Source organism: Pipra filicauda, unplaced genomic scaffold, assembly GCF_003945595.2.
Source record: "Pipra filicauda isolate LSUMZ 115617 unplaced genomic scaffold, ASM394559v2 scaffold575_size278286_pilon, whole genome shotgun sequence".
NCBI lineage: Eukaryota > Metazoa > Chordata > Aves > Passeriformes > Pipridae > Pipra > Pipra filicauda.
In genome coordinates, this window is record NW_024104726.1 from 56,188 (window position 1) to 76,303 (window position 20,116).

Sequence of the window (20,116 nt, forward strand, 5' to 3'; positions counted from 1 at the left end):
AATTTGGGAATAATTCATATTATGGGTTTGATAAACTAGTAACTGAAACATATTGAACAAAGTTTTGAGATCAAAATTGGTCATACTTGTCTGTCTTTTTTCTGCGGTATGTTCTTATTCTGAGCTGGGATCACTTTATCTGAAAGTTACCTTGTTAAAAACAAATAGCAAGAAGCTCATTACAAATTCGTCTGTTTGATGTACTTATGTACAAGTTTGTTGTCATAGTAAAGGTCTTTTATGTCACTTCTTTTGACAGACTTTTAAAAAGCTTTTTTTCTTTAGATATTTTTTCTGTTCTATATTAGTGGCTTTTAGTATTTTTATTTCTTGTCTGTTCCTTTAGAAGGCTGTATTAACTGAAATTTCTAATGCTGAAATATTTTTCAGAGTAGCATTGTAGATAGGCATCTCTTCAGGAAAAAGTGCTGCCCTGTATTAAGAGCTCTGCAAGTCTCTTGAAATTTTTTGTATATAAAGGACATATTATCAGATGGCATTCTTATGGCTTCATTTCTCATTTGATCAGCGTGCTCTAATTGTTTTCATCTAATGTAATGTCCTCTTTGAAGTCTGGTCCTGGTTTTGATTTGTTTTTTTCCCTAAAAGAGGATGGAGCTCTGGAGTGTTTACTCATGCTGCCAGCCAGATTGTCTGTGGAAAGACTATTGGCGTTGTATCATTAAGCTTTAGAAGAACATGTAATTTTGTTAAAACATTTCACAAGTGCTTCTTCAGTCTTGTTACTGCTGTAACTACATGGTTTTAATGAAGGTCAATTAACTCTAAGCTCGAACTTCTCTTCTGTACTAACTGTCTTTCAGCTTTCAGACTGTAAGAACTTACTCCCATAATGTAGAGAGTAGTAAATAGTTGGGGAAAAAAAGGTTTAGGCATGTACTACTTGTGACATATCTATGAGTGACATTTCCAATCTCAGTAAAGGATAAAGGCAGTGTGGGCAGAATTGAATCCTGTGGGGAGCACTAAGGCTACAGGGAATGTAAGAAATGGGAATAAATGTTACTGCGTAGGAAGGAACATGGGGTTTGTGACGGATCAAGAGAAAGGCAGGCTTTGCTAAGTCTATGGCTTGTGAAATATGTATCTGTTGGATGGGGGTTTTCTTTAAAATGTGGCTTGATAATAGTTGTCTTTAAGTGCTGTTCTCATATCCCTGCCCTTAAGTGTACCTGGATTAAGTAGTGTTTAACTGACTACCATGTTGAGTGCAGGAAAATATTTTTTGAAATTATTCTAAGCTGGAGGAAAACATCTGCTTGCGTGAAAATTAAAGTTGGAAAAGGGACCCTGTGGAGGTCTAGTCCAACCCTCTGCTCAAAGCAGGACTAATTTCAAAGTTAAATTATGTGGCTTTTAGCTTCAGGGTTTTCGTAGGCAGAAATAGAAACATTTCTTCAGAAGTATTTTGCCAAAGGACTGACCAGTGAAGAGTGGCATAATGAAGAGAGCTCTTCAACAGATCTGATGGTTTTTTCCTTTGCTTTCGTAACCAGTGTTCAAGAATCTTGGGGAAATTGGGAACTGAATTAGATCATTCCCAGCAAAAGTGTATTATTTTGCTTCAAAGAATCTTTTCTATTTTAGAAAGGATTTAGATGCCTTACATTTTAAGTAGAAGTGCTAAAGTAGTAATATTACTTTGCTTATTTTGCTGCAGAGCTTCTTACTTGGATGTTTGTATTGCTTACTGTGCAGTGAGACAATTTCTAGAGCTACAAGGACCAGATGTACGATCGAAAACACCGAGGGTTTTATGAAGCCACGATTACACATGAGGTGTAATAAAATAATTTTGTCTGGTGCATTGTAACCTTTGTTACTCTCTTTTAAGAAACCTTAACACATGACTTATGCTTTCCCTTTCAGAGAGTACTTGAAGTTAACTGTAATTTTCCTTAACTTGCACTCACTCAACTACAGTAATAACAAGCTTTAAAACACTCCAGCTTCTATTTTTAATCCTCAGAACTGAAGGGATATTTTGTTATATGGGTTGTTTTACATTTTGTCAGCCTGGTAGTCAGGCAGTGTTTATGAATTCCACCGATTGATAATGAGCCAAGTTGAGTTGACATATGTATTTGTTAATAACTTCAGAGTTACTTAATGTCAAACACCATTTTAAAATATAAGATTAGTTCATGGCATGCTTGTGTGTGCTACTCGTGCATGTAAATTTACCTTCTCTTCAGACATGGTAAATATATTGTCAGGAATATGAGTCATTGGGTTGGTATCTAATATGACACTTGGGAATTTAATGAGTTAATGTTTATAAATAACTTCAAAATCATCACCGCTTCATAAATAAAGAGACCAAGAACACCAGAAACAGAGGAACTGTATAGATAGTAAGGAATAATGAAGGTATACAAGCCTCCTGTCGTCCTTCAGGGACGTAATGGACCAAAACTTGACCGAATTCTTTCGTAAGTACTCAAAAATGTTAGAAGTTTGCAAAACACAACAGCAGAATATTGGGGGGGAGGTTATAATCGTTAAATACTTCAGATTTGCTTACAGTTTTAGTTTGTTTTGTGGATTGGGTCGACCATGTTAAAGAAAAATTTGTGTGTGACTGCTAGAAAATAGTGTTGATATGGTGTGGTGTTTTCATAACATCTTGTGAAAGGCTTCTTAGTTTTAGATGGTGCAAGTTCAAAGGCTGTCAAGGGTAGCAATTTCTTATTTACCAATAGACTCAAAGGAAAGATATTTATTTTACAGATTTAAAATGTTTTTTCTGAGACTTTGCTAAATTTAATTTTTTTAACTATGGTAAAAGAATTCTCCCCCTCCTTGTAATTTAGTAATTATTACATAGGTAATTTCTGAGCTGTTTTGAAAACATGGACATGGTGAAAGAAAAAACCTGCATCCCACAATTTAGTAGTAATATAGCTATAGTAATTTGAAGAATGAAAGCTTGCCCATCACTTTCTGTCCCTGATAGCCTGGTTTCTACTGATTTCCCACAGCCTGTAACCTTTTCCTACTTAGTGGCCAGATGCAGTGTTTCCAGTTTTCCTTTGCTTTTGAAATTGTACCATTTATCCAACAGCTTATTTCAGGAAGTAGGATTTCTTTAAAAGGCGTACAGATTGATTAGATTATAACTGACCAGTCAGTTCTAATCTGAAAAACGCATATGAATAGATATAGCACTTGCATTTTTGGTTCAGGATTTTCAGTAGAATACAGTCATATGATTGTATTGTGTGCTGTGCATGTTACAAAATCTGCATGAAGTTTGCACCCCAGAGACATGGTTTACATGGAATTGTGTACTAGGACAAGAGACAAAAGGAGACCAAAGCAAGACCCATCAGCTGGTTTTGTTTGTCATCATGAAAGGTTAATTTTTTTTTTCTTGCCTTCAAAAGTTTCTTGAGAACAGGGTTGAGTTTTGGTATAATAATGACTATTTTCCTTTTTTTTTTTTTTTTTTTTAAGATGTGTCATTTTCTTTCCATTCGTAGTAAGGTTTTCCTTAGTTTTGTCAAGTCTAGTTTTCAGAGACTTAAAAGGCTTTTGAGGAGAGGTGTAATGGGTGCTGTCTGGTTACAGCACTGCATAACTATACATGCTGGGTAACGTTAGTCTGTTTAGCAGGCTGAGAAGAGCACTCTTCCATTAAGCAGTCTTTTGACTCTGTTGAAAAAGTTGCTATGAAATCTTACGCTTTTCGAAAAATTTTCAGTTCTATGGGTTTTTTTTCTATTTAATGCGAAATGTGTAATTTGGATTAGAAACTGGTCTATATTTTTCCAGATTTTTAGTTATTGTGGTTCCCTTTTATGAAATTGTGTTCCAGATGTACTCACTGGAGTATACCACTGAGAGGGAGTTGCCAATAAAAGTAGATTTTTCTACTACTGAGATTCTTATTTGTTTTTCTAAAATTGTATGTACACAGGTGTCTTCCTGCAGTCTGGCTTCTGCCAGGAAGGTTCAAGTGTTCTGTTAGTTTAGATGATATATTGAAAAAATCAAGGTGAGGGAAACTGGACTTAATGAGCTTTGATCCAAGAGTATTAATAGATCCCTTTGTGTATTAAAATTCCTGTATCTAATAAAATGTTGTTGTATCTCTATGTCTTTATAGTGGTGGCTGGCTACTAGTTTTTGCTTGACCGATAAAAGCTAGTTCTTAGTACTTGCAGCTAATGCATTTTGAGCTTATAGCATAAAAACTTCTTGTTAAACCTTAAATCCCTTTAGATCAAGGAAATAAAAGCCTGTTAGTTTGACTTTGGTCCCAGATATGACATAGGATACTAAACTGGACACAGATAACATTTTCTTTTGCAAAAGCAGAAAGGCTGTTCCTGGGCTTTAGTAAAGCATTTAACAGATACCAAGAGGGAATTTCTTAGTTAATGTGGAAGAGAAAAGGATTGCTGTGGATGTGTGTGGAGCATAAAAACAGGCATCAGTGGGACCAGGAATAATCAAATTTGTTCTGATGTTTTGGTGAACAAAGCAAGTCCTTGATGCTGATGCGAAAGAGAGCAGGAGTTGGATGATCAAAATGGAATGAGAAATAGTTCATAGTAGGTGTTCTGGTTTTGGAGGGGGAAACCACCAGTCTGTAGACCCTACCAGTGTATGGAGAAAATCGAATTGACAGTGGAAGTGTTACATGCAATGGTGATTAATCAGGAGAAAGCTGCCTGAACACTGGAAGTAGCTATAATGACCTAGTTTTTGCTTAGTGTTTCAAAATCATGATACATATAGTCAGTCAAATGCCTTTATAATTTTGCATTAAATTGTGTAAAGTGTTCTTTGATACAAATTAAAAACAAAACAGAATCAAAAAAACCTCAGACCCAAAACCCCCATAATTTGAAACAGTCTCACCTCTCACTGCTGTTTAAAGAACCGAAGGCCCACACCACTGTTCAGACTGGCAGTAATTATCAGTTTCAGAGCATATACATAAACTCATTTCACAAACCCTGGCCTTCAACAGTCAGACTATGCAGATCTTCTAAGTTTCTGTTTCTTGCTCATTGTATCAAGGTTTCTCTTACATGATGTGCATTATGCTCAGGTAGAAGCTGTAGGGGCTGTCTAGCACCTGAAAAAAAAATAAAGCTAGCTTGGTAAGAGTTTTAGAACATATAACAAGAGTTCAGTTTGTAAAGTGAAGTTGGTGCAACTGAGATTGCTTAGGAAGATGCAAAGAGGTGAAATATTGATCACTTCTGCTGAGGTTATGTTATTGGTGCATCAGTGTACTTTTTATTCATGAAGATTCTCAGTCTCTGTGGACTCTGCCTGTCTTTGATGTCCACACATATTGTATATTTCCAAGATTTAGGCTATATTTTCTCTCTGTAAATAAATTACGAAGTTCAGGGGGTGGTGTGTGTTCATTCCATGGTACATAACGTGTAGGCCTTAAGATACGTATTCAGAAGGTTTGGGTGACCATACAGGAGAGTGAGCTCTGTGGTAAATGCTGAACTTTGGAGTGATGAATAAATATTTAATATTAACGATGGAAGAGCAAATTTAATGTTTGGACTCTGTTTTTATTATTCAGATAAGTTCCTACTAATTTGAAGGGCCATAACAGACACACTTTTCCTTTCCTGAACTTGTGCAGAAGATGATCAGGGGATTAAACCATTAAAAATCAAACTAGCAGCTAGGTTCAAAATAACATGTTAAAATGCCTTTTCTTTGTTGGTTTTTTTTTTTTTCCCTATAAATGCTTTTAACAGTAATAAAGTAGCTTGGCTCTATCTACTTAAATTGATGTCCAGAGAGTGCATAGGGTGCTGTGCAATAACAAGGTAGCTGCTTTTCTGCAGAGAACAAAGTGCTTCAGATGGAGCTGAGGTCACCCTGCATCTGGTGCTGGTGCCTCGAGCTCTGCCACGCATTGTGTAGCCTGTTTGCAGCCAGCTGCTCTGTTTGTGGCAGTGACTCAGTGGTGGGAGGAGGAGAGCCATCATGTGAGATGTATTCTAGCAAGTAGTGACTGTTGGATTAGATAATGCTATCTGTGCCCACATGCTGGGGCTTCCAGCATTTTAGAATAAAACTCAAAACGTTACTGTCTTGTTTATTGCTCCATAGACTGAGGCAAGGTTAGAGGAGCTGGTGTAAGAGCTTGGAGCAGCCTTGAAAGCCTGGATATACTGAGACTCCAGTTTGAACAACTCAGTTGGTTTGGATTGATTAATCTAGGTTTAATTATAGCTGTGGTTGTACACTTTAACATAGTAGTTATTCCTAGATTCCTTGTTTGTGTTGGGTTATAAAACTTGAAAATAAACATAGTGAAGCACAGAATGAAAGATGTATGCACTGCTGAATGCTTTCATATAATCACATTTGGTTTCTTATACAGAATGCAATGTTTTAAGCTAGCAGTAGTGTTGCCTTTTGAGTGTTGTCCTTTTGTCTCTCTTCTGCCATACCATACTTGTTTGAGGATAAGTAAAAGCACAAGCAAGAAACTACTTTTTGAAAAAAAAAACAAAAACAAAACCACCATGTGGGTGGGTTTTTTAGCCTGAAAATCTCCCCTCAATTTTATGATTTTTTATTCCACGTTGTTTTTTTAAATGACTCAAATGATGGTTTTTGGTGTCCTCTTTTAATACAACAATCTTATTAGTGCTTTTTTCCTCCCCCATCCTTCTTATTGTTGTTGTATCTTTAGGCAGACAAAACAGGGATAGTATTCTTATTGATCTTTCTGAGTGATTTGATGCCCTGCTTTGACATCAAGTTTTTCAGCCAAGAAAGAGTGGAGTATGAAATTGGTGTGTACATAAATGATGACTAACAGCTGTCAAACACTATGTATTATCTGCCTGCAGCTGACCTCTTCACTCAATGCAGCAATTACTTCAATCAGGTCTGTTCCTCAAGATATTTTGTTTTCTGCAGGCTTTGCCTTGGATCTTTGTTTTCTACAGTGAGTTTTAAAATTAAATACTTCAAACCAGTTTCTGTTCATCTTGGAATGTCTATCAGCTCAGTGCCTGCTGAATTTGGATGTGATACAAAGATGCCTTTGTCTGTACTGTGCATGAAAATACCTCTGTTTTTAATGTATCTGACTTTGTGGCAAGAAGCCTTCCAGGTTTGTGACTGAACTCTGTTATTGAGGTTGATATATGGACTTCTCAGTGCAGTTTCCTATCATCTTTTTAGGAAAAAATTTAATGGTTTGATCTCACTTCCAAGAGCAAAGCAAGCTAGTGTTAGAATCCAGCAGATTTATGTGAATGTAAGGCAAAACTTTCACTTGAGGAAACAAGGTGACCTGCCAGAGCAGGCAGCTATTTGCTTTTGCAAGCTGTTTCAGCTCTGGATTTGTTACTCATAGATTTTTTTTTTTTCTCTTGGTGCCTTTGTGACAGCAGCTCTGTTTTTTGACAAAATGGGAGTTGCTTAATTTTGGGGTGGACTTGCTCTGGTGGAAGGACAGTCTTTCCACAAACTGAGACACTTGCAGAAACTCTTCTGCAGACGACCAAGATATGGAGGCTTAGATGTGAAAAGTATTGCAGAAAAGGACAGTTTCTCTCTGGCTATTAAGTCTGTTCTGACACAAAATATTGTTTTACCAGTTTCTTAATCTCTGTCAGTCATTTCATTTTCAGGAGCAGAAGTTAAAACAACCGCCTCTTCCCTTCTCCCTCACCAGTATAGGTCAAAAGATAATGGATAGTATTAATTTGAGAGAGCTTCGTGGTTGCCCATCACAACACACCGGGTTTTGAATGTACTGGTGCTATGTGCTAAAGGCATAATAGAGAGTGATCTTGATGTGCGTATTTGGCTCATTTCGTAGATCAAGAGCTGAGACAGCATCACTTCTTAATTGTTATACCCTCTTATGATCTGACTCAGAGCAAGCAGGAAGGCTTTCTGTGTACTCGAGTAAGGAAATTAACTGCAATTGTGTTTTGCAGTTGTCACGTAGGAGAAATTCTAAACCCTTTCACCATCACAGAGTGCCCGTTTCTTCAGCAGAGATGCAAGTGTGTGCTTCATTCTGCTCATTGCATTTTTCTTCATGTGTTATTTCAATAATGTAGTTGTGCTCCTGATGCTTGTCTGCCCAAAGAACTGCAGGATTTATGCTGATATTAAGTCACAAGTCAGTATAGTAAATATGATTCTTTCTTCATCCTCTGCCAGTACCTCCCAGTATCTCCATAACTGGACAAAAGTATAAGGGCAAGAGGGGAAATAATTTTAAAAGCTGATGCGATATTAAAGTAATCTAATATAAAAACAGCACAAAAACCCACCCCAAACCAAAACAAAAAACCCACAAACAAACAAAAACCCAACCCAAAATCCAAAACCTCCACCAAAACACCCCAAAGTGAAGTTTCCCAAGATGCTTTTGACACAAAACTATTTAGGAACCATAAAGTTCCATGAGTAGGATCTGTGATAAAGCTAGCAGCTACTCTAAATTTCTGAAGTTGACTCTCTGAATCTAAACATGTGTAACAGTACCTTGTGTGTGACTGACATGCTCTACAGTTTTGTAAATTAACTCTTAGATTTAGTAATCCACACTTCCAAAATGGTTAGAATCACATTTCCTTTGCATAATGAGCATTTCATTATCAGACAACTTTCTAGAGCGCTTTTAGTACCTCTTCATCTTTTTCAAAAGTTGTCCTGGTGGCCAGATACTGTGCATTCTAAGGCTGAAGGATTTTCATATGTTGCTTTCACAGTGTTCTTGAACTACCAGTCTTGACATTCAGACATACTTTAATTGATGTGTGATGACTCTTCGTAATCTAATAATGCTTTTGCCTAATATAATTTTGATCTCTGACAAAATTTTAAAATAAAATTATGCTATCTAATGCTAACTAAACAAAACCAAGGGGGATTTAATGCAAGTAGGTTTTTTGTTTTAAATAATCAAATGAGTTTTTAATCTTTTTAAGCAACAACTGTAACAGTTGTTAAGCTTAGTTTGTAGTTTACAAAATTCTTCCTTGCTCATTAAGTTGTGTTAAAGCAGCTTAATTGCATTACTGGCACACTGACGTTCTGACCTGTGAGCCTTTTGGTTTGCTGTTCAAAAGGTTTGTTGAAATTGTTAAAATTACAGTAAAAATGTAGTGGGTTGTGAGGTGGGAAAGGGTGCAGGGGGCTTTTTTTGTTTGTTTGTTTCTTGTTTTGGTTTTGTGCAGTCGAGTTTTTTTATTTTTCTTGTTGACAAAGGGATGGTTCAGCAATGTATAATGAGAAAAAATGCTCAGTGATGCTGTATTTAGTCTCATATCTTGCTGCATGGGAATTTTATATGTTTGCAAGGTATTTTGCTGCCCTCTCTTGGTAGAGCGTTTGTATTGTAAACAATGCTCACCTTGTTCATAATTTTTATTTGTACATTTTAAAAACTGGTTTTATACCTTTTATTTCCTGTAAAAATGGAAAATGATGATTCTTTTACTAAAAAATGAAATGTTAAATTCTGAGTCACTCAATATTTATTAAATAATCAGTATTATTTTATTCGAGTCCTGCATGGATGAAAGTGCTTATCTCATTGCCTTTCATCTGTATCTCATTAGATAGCCAATACAATTTGATCATGTTGATTGGTGATTGAAATGTATTTTGCCTCAGATTAAGTTTAAACACTTAGGTGCATTTTGTTATGACACAAGGGTGTTGTGTGTCTTTATAGCTCTGTGAAGAGAAGAACCCCAGGAAAGCTTCGGGAATGTGTTAAGATGTATTAGGAGAATCAGTCAATCCCAAACACAGTTTGTTTTAGGCGTAGCTACATCTTGAACTTTAGCTAAAATTGTTAAATTTAGCTAAAATAGCTAAAATTTAGCTAACTGCACACAGTTACATGCTATATAAAGACAGAGTATTCCTTTATATATGCTCTCATCACCAATTCCTCTGTGTATATAGTACATAATATACACACGTGCACTTACCCTGTCACTAGTTAGAAAAGCATTAAGTAAAACCCTTCTGGGCCAGGGCAAACACCTGGAATACTTCCCTCTGCTGCTCTCCTGTCTTCTGGGCATCCCTTGGTTCAACAGCTTCTTGTGCATGATGCCATTTTTTTTCTAAATGGCTTCTCATGGTTGTTGGTTTTATTCTATGGGCTTTTTCTTATTCTTTAGTTGAATCACTCTGGCAAGGAGTTCCACAGCTTGTCTGCCTGATGTTCAGAGGAGCTCTTTTCTTTTGAGCTTTGCTGTTATTAGTTGCATCAAATCTTTCCTCTCAGCTGTTGTAACAGGATGTCCTCATCACTCAGGATTTTGTAGAGCTCCAGTTGTCTTTTCCGGAATGCAGAATTCCAACTTCTTTAATTATTTTTAAGTGGAAAGTGTTTGGTACATTTGATCACAGTGTTGTTGCTCTTTGAATCTTTTCAGTTCTGCTGTTCTCCCCCTTTTGATGTGGGAACAGAGATTCAGGGTTTGTGAAGCAAGATGGTGCTGTTTTCTGGACTGCTCTGTAATCCTTTCCTGATGTCTAGCATCTGGTTTATGTTTTTGAACAGAACACATCAATGAATGGATGTTGTCACAGACCTGGGTGTTGTAACCCTAATATCTCACTCCTGAATCAACAGTCAACTCAAAGTCCAGCGTTTTGTATATGAATTTAGCAGATTTCCCCTCTCTCTCCCCTGCTTCACTTCAGTTATATCTCAGTTGAGTTTTATTTGCCAGGTTAGTTGAAGTGGAAGATCCATCAGTAGTTCTTCATAATCAGCCATCATCCTTGCTATCCTAAATAACTTAATATTTTAAGCAGCTTAAAGAAGAGCACCTTGCTGTTTCTTTTCCAGATTGCTTATGAAAATATGAATAGCAGAGCTCTTCATATGGCTTTATTGCAGAACTGCCTTGGTGATGCTGGTCTTGTGTGAGGAGTGACCTATATTGAGGTTCTATTTCTGTAAAGAAATGAAGAACTTGAGCAAAAGAAATTTTTTGGCAGTTATTTGATGTGTTGTTAAAACCCAGTGAATTGATACCTTCTAGTATTATAAACTAAATGTAACATGAAATTATTATAACCCCAAATGCCGTATCTGCATTTTAGTTTTAGGATTTATAGGTAGAATATGCTCGTTTCTGGCAAATAAATGAAAAAGAATGAAGACAATAAACCTGCTTTGGAGTCTGTCATTGTTGACTTGTGCTCTGAATAGCCTTTTAGCAACAAATGTGTGCACATTCACCTCTCCTTTAGGGGAAAAAAAGAGCTTAAGATGAGCAAGCTCAAGTTAGCTATGATGAAAACCCTGCTTTCCTTAAATAATAGATTTTATCTGAGGGGGAAAAGAGTATATAGGAAAACTAGTTTTGCACAGTACAGAGCAAGCAAAAATGTAATTTAAAAAATACTATCTCTTTTGGAGCTTACATTTCTGTGGTTTATATTACATTCTCTTAATATTTTATAGAAATCCTCTACTGGTTCCAAATATGTATGGGTCAATCACCAGACTTTTTAGTGGACTTCAGAGGCTAAAAATCAAACATTTAACAAGCTGAATTGCAGTTCTGGTTTCATGGTGACTGCTATTACAGCTTTGTTACATGGGAGAGCAGGAGCTGAGGGAAGGACTGATTAAAGGAGCATAACTATTTTGCTGCTCCTGAGGATGGTGGGTAACAAGTTCAGTAGGGAAAAAGTCCTTTTGCTGTACATAACTCAAGTTTTATTGCTCATAGCAGTTTCAATATTTCTAATTTATTTTTGTTTATAAAGGAAAAACACTGGTCTGAAAAATGGGTGGACTTCATAATAGTTCATGGGCTAGAGTTTCCAATTATGCCAATATTTTCTAGGCATGAAAAGGAGTGAAACAGGTGAAGTTCCCTTCATTTTCAGAATTCAGTTTATATGACTCTACACATTGAGTATAGCATTGCCAGTGGCCTGTCCATGAAAAGTGCCCAGTGGTGTAGTATGGAAAACATGTATCTGGCAGCTTGAGGTGTCAAAATTCAGGTCTCCTTTTTGCTTCATAGTTAAAAGCTGGCTGTGCTTTGTATTTGTTGAGAAGCTCTCTTCAGTTTGCATCTGAAGCATGGAAGAAAAAATGACTGTGTGATTTCTATACAAGATTTTTTTTTTTTTTTTTGGAAACAAGAATTCAAAGAGAACAACAACTTATAACATTTTCAGTGTTATGTCCTGACAGGAACATACTGGCCACAGCTGGGAGGAGGATGTGCCTGTTTTTTGGTTTAGCAGCGAGTTATCCCCAAGAGATGAAAAATCTTTAAAAATCAAAAAGGTGTATTTTAGCCAACTAGGAAGATTTATTTATCTTAAAAACAAACAAACAACCTAAAGAAAGTGCAAAACAAGTTGAGGAGAAAGAATCAAAAAAGTGGTATATAGCTTTTCCCACTATATTTTTGTAGGAAAGTCCTTTCAGCTAACCCAGAGGCTTTGGCAGAGACTTGCAAGATTCCTCCTTACCCTTAGGAAGTTCTTTATATTTCTTCTGCCTGGCTTATACTTGCCTTCCCCCTCTCTGCTTTCCTTTGCAAAGACTCCCATGAGCTGGAAAACCTGCCAGCTCCCTGCAGTGTTTCCTTGGCTGCTGCACCCTGGATTTTCTTTGACCATGTCCAGTTTTCCCCTGCCTTCAGGGTGTTCTCGTGTCGTTGCCAGTTAAATTGTATGTGTGCATAGTACTATGCAAGTGGAGACGGACATGTCCATGTTTTGATGCTTCTGTAAAATTTGGATAAATACTAGCTGACTAGTTAATCCAAAAAACGTAGTTTATGTGGGGGTAGGTTTTTTTTAAATGAGTATTTGTGTTATTACTGTTTGACTGTACTTTTATTCACTGCTTCGGGTATAAAATACCGTGCAAAGAACAAATGTAACTCCATATCCCAAACTGGGAAGATTGTATCAGTAAATTAGCAGCAGCAGCTTTCTATTCTTACTTCTTGAAAGCTGTTTCTCAGAATGTTCAATTAGTTAAGAGGAAATTGGATATGTGATTTTTTTTTTTTACTGTAAACATAATAAAACTCTTATCCAGCTCAGAAAAATGACGCATAGAATTAAGAATTTTATGTAGGTACAAATGCTGTGCTTTTGTTTTTGCTGGTACAAAGATTGTTGGTTAGTTTCTCTTCTTGTCCTCTCAACAGTTGCTTCACATTTTTGGTTTTCACTTTGCAGCTTAGTCTTTTTCCTTTTTTTCACAATTGTAGACAGTTGCAAGAGCAACAGAGGCAGAAGGAGCTGGAACGGGAAAGGCTGGATCGTGAACGAATGGAACGGGAGAGGCTGGAGAGAGAGAGGCTAGAAAGGGAAAGACTTGAAAGAGAGCGCCTAGAGCAGGAGCAACTGGAGAGAGAACGGCAAGAAAGGGAACGGCAAGAGCGCCTAGAAAGGGAGAGACAAGAGAAGGAGAGGCAGGATCGAGAAAGACTTGAACGACTTGAACGGGAAAGGCAAGAAAGAGAACGACAAGAACAGTTGGAAAGGGAACAGTTGGAATGGGAAAGAGAGAGAAGAATTTCAAATGCTGGTAAGAATTTCAAAACCTGAGTGTGTTCAACTATCAGACTACTCTTTATGTGTTTTGGTGATGGAGTGTGAGAGGAGCAACAAAGGGCAGTGAGTACAGTTTTGTGACAACAGGCTTTTATTTGCTGGAATTCCTTTTTTTTATGGCAAGAAGTCCAAGAGCTTTGACTTTCCTGTCATAATTTTCCATTAACCCTGAAATAAATTTTTTTGCACTATTTGCTCACTCCACTGCCGTACTCTGATTGCTTGAAGAACTTGAAGCATATTGGACGCCCTCAACATTGGTTAAAGTGTGATGAGTTAAACTTTCTAAATACCTTATCATTGCTTGCTCTATTCAACAAGATGTATTTGCAGTGCATAATTTGGGAAAAAACCCCTAAACATGCCAGGTTGACTGTGTTAACATAGAAGGTATGTACCCATATAAGGCAAAGTAATATTGGAGAAAAGCTTCTCAGTCTGAAGTCTGGCTTAATTTATCATTGTAGTAACATTTCGGTGAAATGTATTGTATGTGCTTGTAGATAAGATAATGCAGTGCCTGTGGAAATGTATCCAGTGATGACTGAAAGCTTTCTCATTTTGGTAATATAATGGAACATTAGTCAAGTGCTTGGTTGTTCTTTAGTAACAAACTCAATTTGCATAAGTCAGCTCATGGTAGAAGTCAAGGAATACTGTGTAAGAGCTAGTCATTTTAGAGCAGAGGATTTTATGGGTAGTTGTATTCCCATCACTTTCAAGATGGAGCTTTTTCTGGGGAATAGAAAGATGATACTTGCTGCCTAGGGTAGGAATTTTGTTAGTGGAGTTGAAACAAATGTTAAGATCACTACACTTGCTTGCAGTTTGCAACCAAATACGAAGATAAAAGCTCATAAAACACTGATTACTCAACCCTATATCTAATCCATCTCACAGATGGGATTTGAGAAAACTTTCTCTGGAACATACTTGTAAATTCAAATGTTGGCACAAAAATAGTTGGTAAGATTTAAAAGCACCTGTTGATAATATGTGAAACTTTCCTAACAGTATTTTCACTTGTGCCTAATCCTCTGGTACTAACTGTAGTCTACATTTATACATTTTGTTTGAATGCTGGTTTTGTTGCTTCATTAGCTCCCTTTTTCTCTTTCTCCTTTTTTATCCTGCCTTTGCTGCTGCTTTCCATCTTCTGTCCAGCTCCATCTTTCGACAACTCCCCGTATAGCACTTCACTTCCTGAATACTCCAGTTGCCAGCCTCCTTCAGCACCTCCTCCATCATATGCAAAAGCAGTCTCAGCACCAATGTCAGAGGCCACACCGGAGTACGCTGTAGTGACTTCTGCACCACCGACTTCCACTCCCCCTACACCGCCTCTAAGGCACTCTGCATCACGTTTTGCTACATCTTTAGGCTCAGCTTTCCACCCTGTTCTCCCCCATTATGCTACGGTTCCTCGTCCGCTGAACAAAAGTTCTCGGCCCCCTTCTCCTGTCAATGCCATGGCGACTTTGCCTCCAAATACAAAGCCTGTTGCCTGGTCCGCACCCAGTTTTGCCCCTCTCCCCCCATCTCCTCCAGTAATGATAAGCAGTCCACCAGGCAAAGCTACTGGTCCGAGACCTGTCCTCCCAGTGTCAGCTTCTAATCCGGTGACCCAAATGTCCACGTCTCCCACGGCTCCTAACGGGCTTCCTGAAAACCTGGCTTATCCGGTTCCTTCACCTTCTACCTCAGGTCCAACGCCGCCTCCGCCACCTCCTCCCCCCCCACTGCCTTCCCTTCCGCCTCTGTCACTCTCTGGACCTCAAGCTTCTCCTTCTCCCAACTCCCCGAATGCCTCGACTCCCTCATCCAAGCCTAGTGTTCTCCCTTCTCCCTCTGCAGCTACCCCTGCCTCTGTTGAGAACTCTCTAAACTCTGTGCTGGGAGACTCCTCTGCTTCTGAGCCAGTCTTGCAGGCAGCCTCTCAGCCGATTGAACCTACGACCCAGCAGGGTAAGGCTTTCTGTTATTGCTACTAATGCGCTAAGCAGGAACGCACTCGAAACCAATTGGTGTCAAAGCCCCTAACTGCCCCCAGGCATTAATACGATGCTTCCAAAGTTGCAGTGATCTTAATACCACAACGAAATACCGTTTGGAAAACTGGGGTAAGGGAAACTTGAAAGCTCCTGTGCGCAAGAGCCGGCGTTCTGTGGCCTGTCATAAGAAAAAGTCCGATTTCTTAAGCTCTCACCTGTCTGCATCTGAGCTTGTCAAGTGTTTGCTTGGTAAATATTGCACTGTTAGTTTATTTGGAATGAGGTGTTAACAGGCAGCATCATTAGTTTCCTCACGGTAGCCAACACAGAAGAACACGTGTGCGGCCTTGGACTTTAAGTGAGGAATTATTCAAATTTAGAAAGTAACATGTAACACCTACAGCATTTCCTTTTGGACAGTGATTGTATTTGGATACATGGCTGTATGTGCACACATATATAGATAGGTCTTCTGTGGTATTCTATCAGCGTAGCTAAAGCGACTTTAGACATAAAGTTCGATTAAGCAGGTGACAGTCTTAATGGACGCTCCACCAATGTGACAGACATACGTGTTTTACATGGGTCTAAATGTCTTTGTTAACCTGAATCCTGCTTTTATATTGATTTTGTAGATTTAGATCTTTGTACATAACTCTGCAGTAGCTGAGCTAAAGGGATGGGCAGAGGGGCTCCTGGGGGATAAGCAGCCTGTGGCTTAATCACACACAAGCCATGCAGAGTAGATCCTCTTTATACCCTCTTGTCTTAAATGAAGATGTGAGCTACTCTGGGATGGAGTGGAAATAGGGTGAACAGCCTCACTTCTAGTATGGAATAAAAGTGTGCACTTGGATGGTGAGTGATGCCTAGAGAGTTTAAAAGGCTTTTGAATTTATGCAGTAGTTAGTAGACTACGAAACCAGGCAGACTTGTATGTGAAATTCCTGCCCTTAGAGACTGCTTAAGATAGTTGTGCAGCATTTTTAGTACCTTATGGCAGTTTGGATAAGATGGGGAGGGATGTGCAGAGCTATTGTCTTAGTCACAATTTCTTAAATTCTTCTTATAATAATAACGCAGTGATCATCAGAATATTACTTTTTCGAAATACATTTTGTATTGGATATCAATGTGAATTTAAAGCACTAAAAGAATGATACATAAAAAATAGAAGAGCTCGTTCTCATCAGCTTGAAATATGTCAGTCTTCTAACTCACCAGTTAGTGTTTGTATTAAATTATTAAAGTTGATTAGTGGAATGTTTTTTAGAAGAAAGATTTATATATAGCTTAGAAATTAGCATTGATACTCAAGCAGTTTAAGGGCTCAGATTGGGTGATGTGTTAAATGCTTTTTAATACAATGAAAGGTCACTCTGTGTTTAGCACTATGTGAACACACAGTATTGTTCCTACATGGTACGATGCTCGTGCCTTACTTGACTCTTTGCCTGTTTCCTGGTGTAAAGTTCTTGGTTGCAGCACGGAACCTGACTGGAGGGGTTTCCTATCTAAATGTCTCTGAAACTGTCTGATCTCTCATACTATACTATGTAATATTTTTAGTACATTGAATAAGAATGTTTGTCTCCTGCTGAAACTTGCAGTGTTTTCTTGCCTAGTATCTTACCAGTTTTGGTGTTTCATGCACTGAGCAAAAGAACCACCATTTCAATGGAAATAAGACATTTCTTTTCTAAGTCCTTAATGTATTCTGTTTGTTTTCTCTTTGATACTAGGTGGTGTCCAAGGACCACCAGCACCTCCTCCTCCACCTCCCCTACCCCCTGGCCCAGCTCAGTCTTCAGTAGCAGCCCCACCTCCTCCTGGCCCACCACCGCCTCCTCCACTTCCACCTTCAGGGCCTCCGCCACCACCACCACCGCCTCCTCCACTTCCTAGCCAAGTTCCTCCTGTTCCCCTTCCACCTCCTGCTCCTCCCCTCCCAGCCTCTGGATTTTCAGCGGGGTTCGTGTCCGAAGATAATCGCCCTTTAACTGGACTAGCAGCTGCACTTGCTGGAGCCAAACTTAGGAAAGTCTCACGGGTAAATATAACTTCCGTTTCATTTTCCAGTTCCTGTCTCTAAATTCTGTCTTCCTGAACCGGTTGTAACTTTTGTTCAAGATTAATAGCAGTATCAAGACTTTTTGGGTAGGCTTAATTAATTATTAAAAAAGAATTACAAGATGTGCTACCAGCCCATCACATTCTTTATGCAGTTGTGTCTTTCCTGTATGTGAACTCTGCTGATTTCATTAAGTCAGCTCTCATTCTGTTTGCACATCTGCTGTTATTTTGTGTACTTTGAAGGGTGAAGACTCCTCCAGTTCAAGTGGAGGAGGAGGAGGCTCTGCTTCATCTGCTTCATCTAAAACAGATGGTGGCCGTGGAAATGGACCACTTCCCTTGGGAGGCAGTGGGTTGATGGAAGAAATGAGTGCCCTGCTGGCCAGGAGGTAAGGTTTGTGCTGTGCTCCAGCTGCTTGGTCATCGTAGAGGTAGGATTTGGGGTGCCTGTTTGCAGCTGGCTGAGGATCAAATAAACATCGGCTTGCTCATGAGGTTGATAATGTTTCATGAATACCCATTTTTATTTGAGTGTAATCCAGTACTTCTGTACAAGTCTTTGTGCAGCAGTAGGAGAGGGGATACAGACTTTAAATTGCACAGTTGTGTTCGCCAGGAGTGTGTTGTCCTTGAAAGTATTTTGAAAGTACCTCTTTAAACACACTAATTTTCAAGTATCTATCAGGCTGTGGAGGTCTTTAGTTGCAGTAAGTGACGTTCTTTCATCTTAAAGCCATGATGGTCTTGTTAACTTTTGTCTCTGTTATAGGAGAAGAATTGCTGAAAAGGGATCAACAGAACCAGAGCAGAAAGAAGATAAAACTGTGAGTTGAGAAATTTTATCTACTTCTCATTACTCATTAAAAAGATTGAGAGAGATTCAAATGGTGTACAAGAGCTTATTTATACTTTACTATATATTTCAACACACACAACCACTATTTTGTAAAGTGCCTAGTGCTTGCACATTTTCTACATACATTTTAAATCTATATAAAAAGTGAAATAAATATTTAAACAGTTGAGACTGACTCTTGTGAGTCTAACACTCCTCCCTCCTTTCTCCTTCTCTCCTCCATTTTAATCAGGAAGAATCAGAATCTTCAACTTCTAAAGTTTCTTCAACAAGCACACCTGGTAAGTAGCATGGGTTTATGAGCACTGGGGCTCTGTAATGCTACAGTCTAGTGACAAATCTCAGCAGCTCTGCTGAATTTTGGAACCTGCTTCTTCTCCATAATTACAACCTTGAATTTTGCTGTAGAATGGGTCCTGGTTGAGAAGGTGACTGATAAAAAGAATATAAGTGAATAAGGAATATAAATGTATGGAGTTGAATTCTTTATCCCTGATTCCTCTGCTGAGGAGTCCTAGGAGCTAAGTGTGTCCAGGTGAAAATAACTGGAAAACTTAATATTGAGATACAGCCAGTAGTCTAAAGAAGTTAGACTGCAAGGCAATAAATGACGTAACACAAATGAAGTTTTTACACCCCCCTCCCTTTTTTTTCTCTCTCCTTAGAAGTTTGCTTCATTCTGTTAAACCCAGGGATGAATTTAGCCTTAGGGAAATTAATATAGGACCAAAAGAGGGAAATGAAAGCCAGTAGAAGTGGTTCCTTTAATTGGTTGTGATGATAAGAAGCCTCATCAAACTTGTTAATGTTAGATGCATTCAGAATTTAACCATTTCTTTCCAGTGGAGAAATTTCACTTCCTTTCTTGATGTGAGATGCTCTGGTAATGCTGTGCCTCATCGCTGGAATGTATCTTTAAAATGTTCTAAAAGGAATGCTTAGCATCCCCTTGAGCAAGCTGCAGCCATAGCCGAAGTTACTCAGTTTTGCAGATATGGCTAAAATCCCACTAAAATAACTCCTATGGCAGGACAAGCCCTGAAGACTGGTGTGTAAAAACAAGCTTCAGAGTTATTACCAGCACTGGCAACCTTTATTTGGCTGGGTCACAGGCTATGCTAGCAGACTTCTGCAATTCAGATACTCTTCTCAGTATCTTGCTGCATCCCAGAAAACTTTCTGGGCAACATGAGACTCTGAAAGGGCATGTCTGCCTCTCTGCTTGCCCAGCTTAACAGATCTGAGCAATATGAAAGAAAGGGAACAAACTCCAAACCTGAAATATAGACTGATCAGTAGCACATTGAAGTCCTGAGTTAAGTAATGATTGCAAGTAATAATATCTCACACTACAGAAAGTTCCTTTAGTTTTGAGTCTATTATTTTGAAAGGGGAAAATGATATATTACAACTGTAGAAGTATCCTTTTGGGGACAAGACTTTGGAAAATAAATATCTCGTTGCTGAAAAGTTATTCTAATTGTGTGAGGTTGTATCATACCTTCTGTAACTAAATTGAAATTGGCACTGAATTAATTTTATATAATTCATTAGCAGCTCAGGAAAACTCCTTTAGCTTTAAATCCTCTTCCTCGAGTAT

The 20,116-nt window shown here is 38.4% G+C and overlaps 1 protein-coding gene across 4 annotated transcripts in view; it reads left to right on the top strand.

The window, feature by feature from the left end:
- The window catches only part of ENAH (ENAH actin regulator), a 76,148-nt gene that overhangs the window by 46,255 nt on the left and 9,777 nt on the right, over positions 1–20,116 (top strand). For all 4 annotated transcript variants that reach the window (XM_039387541.1, XM_039387544.1, XM_039387542.1 and 1 more), the window contains 6 exons: positions 13,251–13,570; positions 14,761–15,561; positions 17,330–17,637; positions 17,904–18,049; positions 18,430–18,484; positions 18,749–18,797. In XM_039387541.1, the coding sequence (XP_039243475.1) occupies positions 13,251–13,570; positions 14,761–15,561; positions 17,330–17,637; positions 17,904–18,049; positions 18,430–18,484; positions 18,749–18,797 (1,679 nt within the window). The remainder of the gene's footprint in view (positions 1–13,250; positions 13,571–14,760; positions 15,562–17,329; positions 17,638–17,903; positions 18,050–18,429; positions 18,485–18,748; positions 18,798–20,116) is intronic.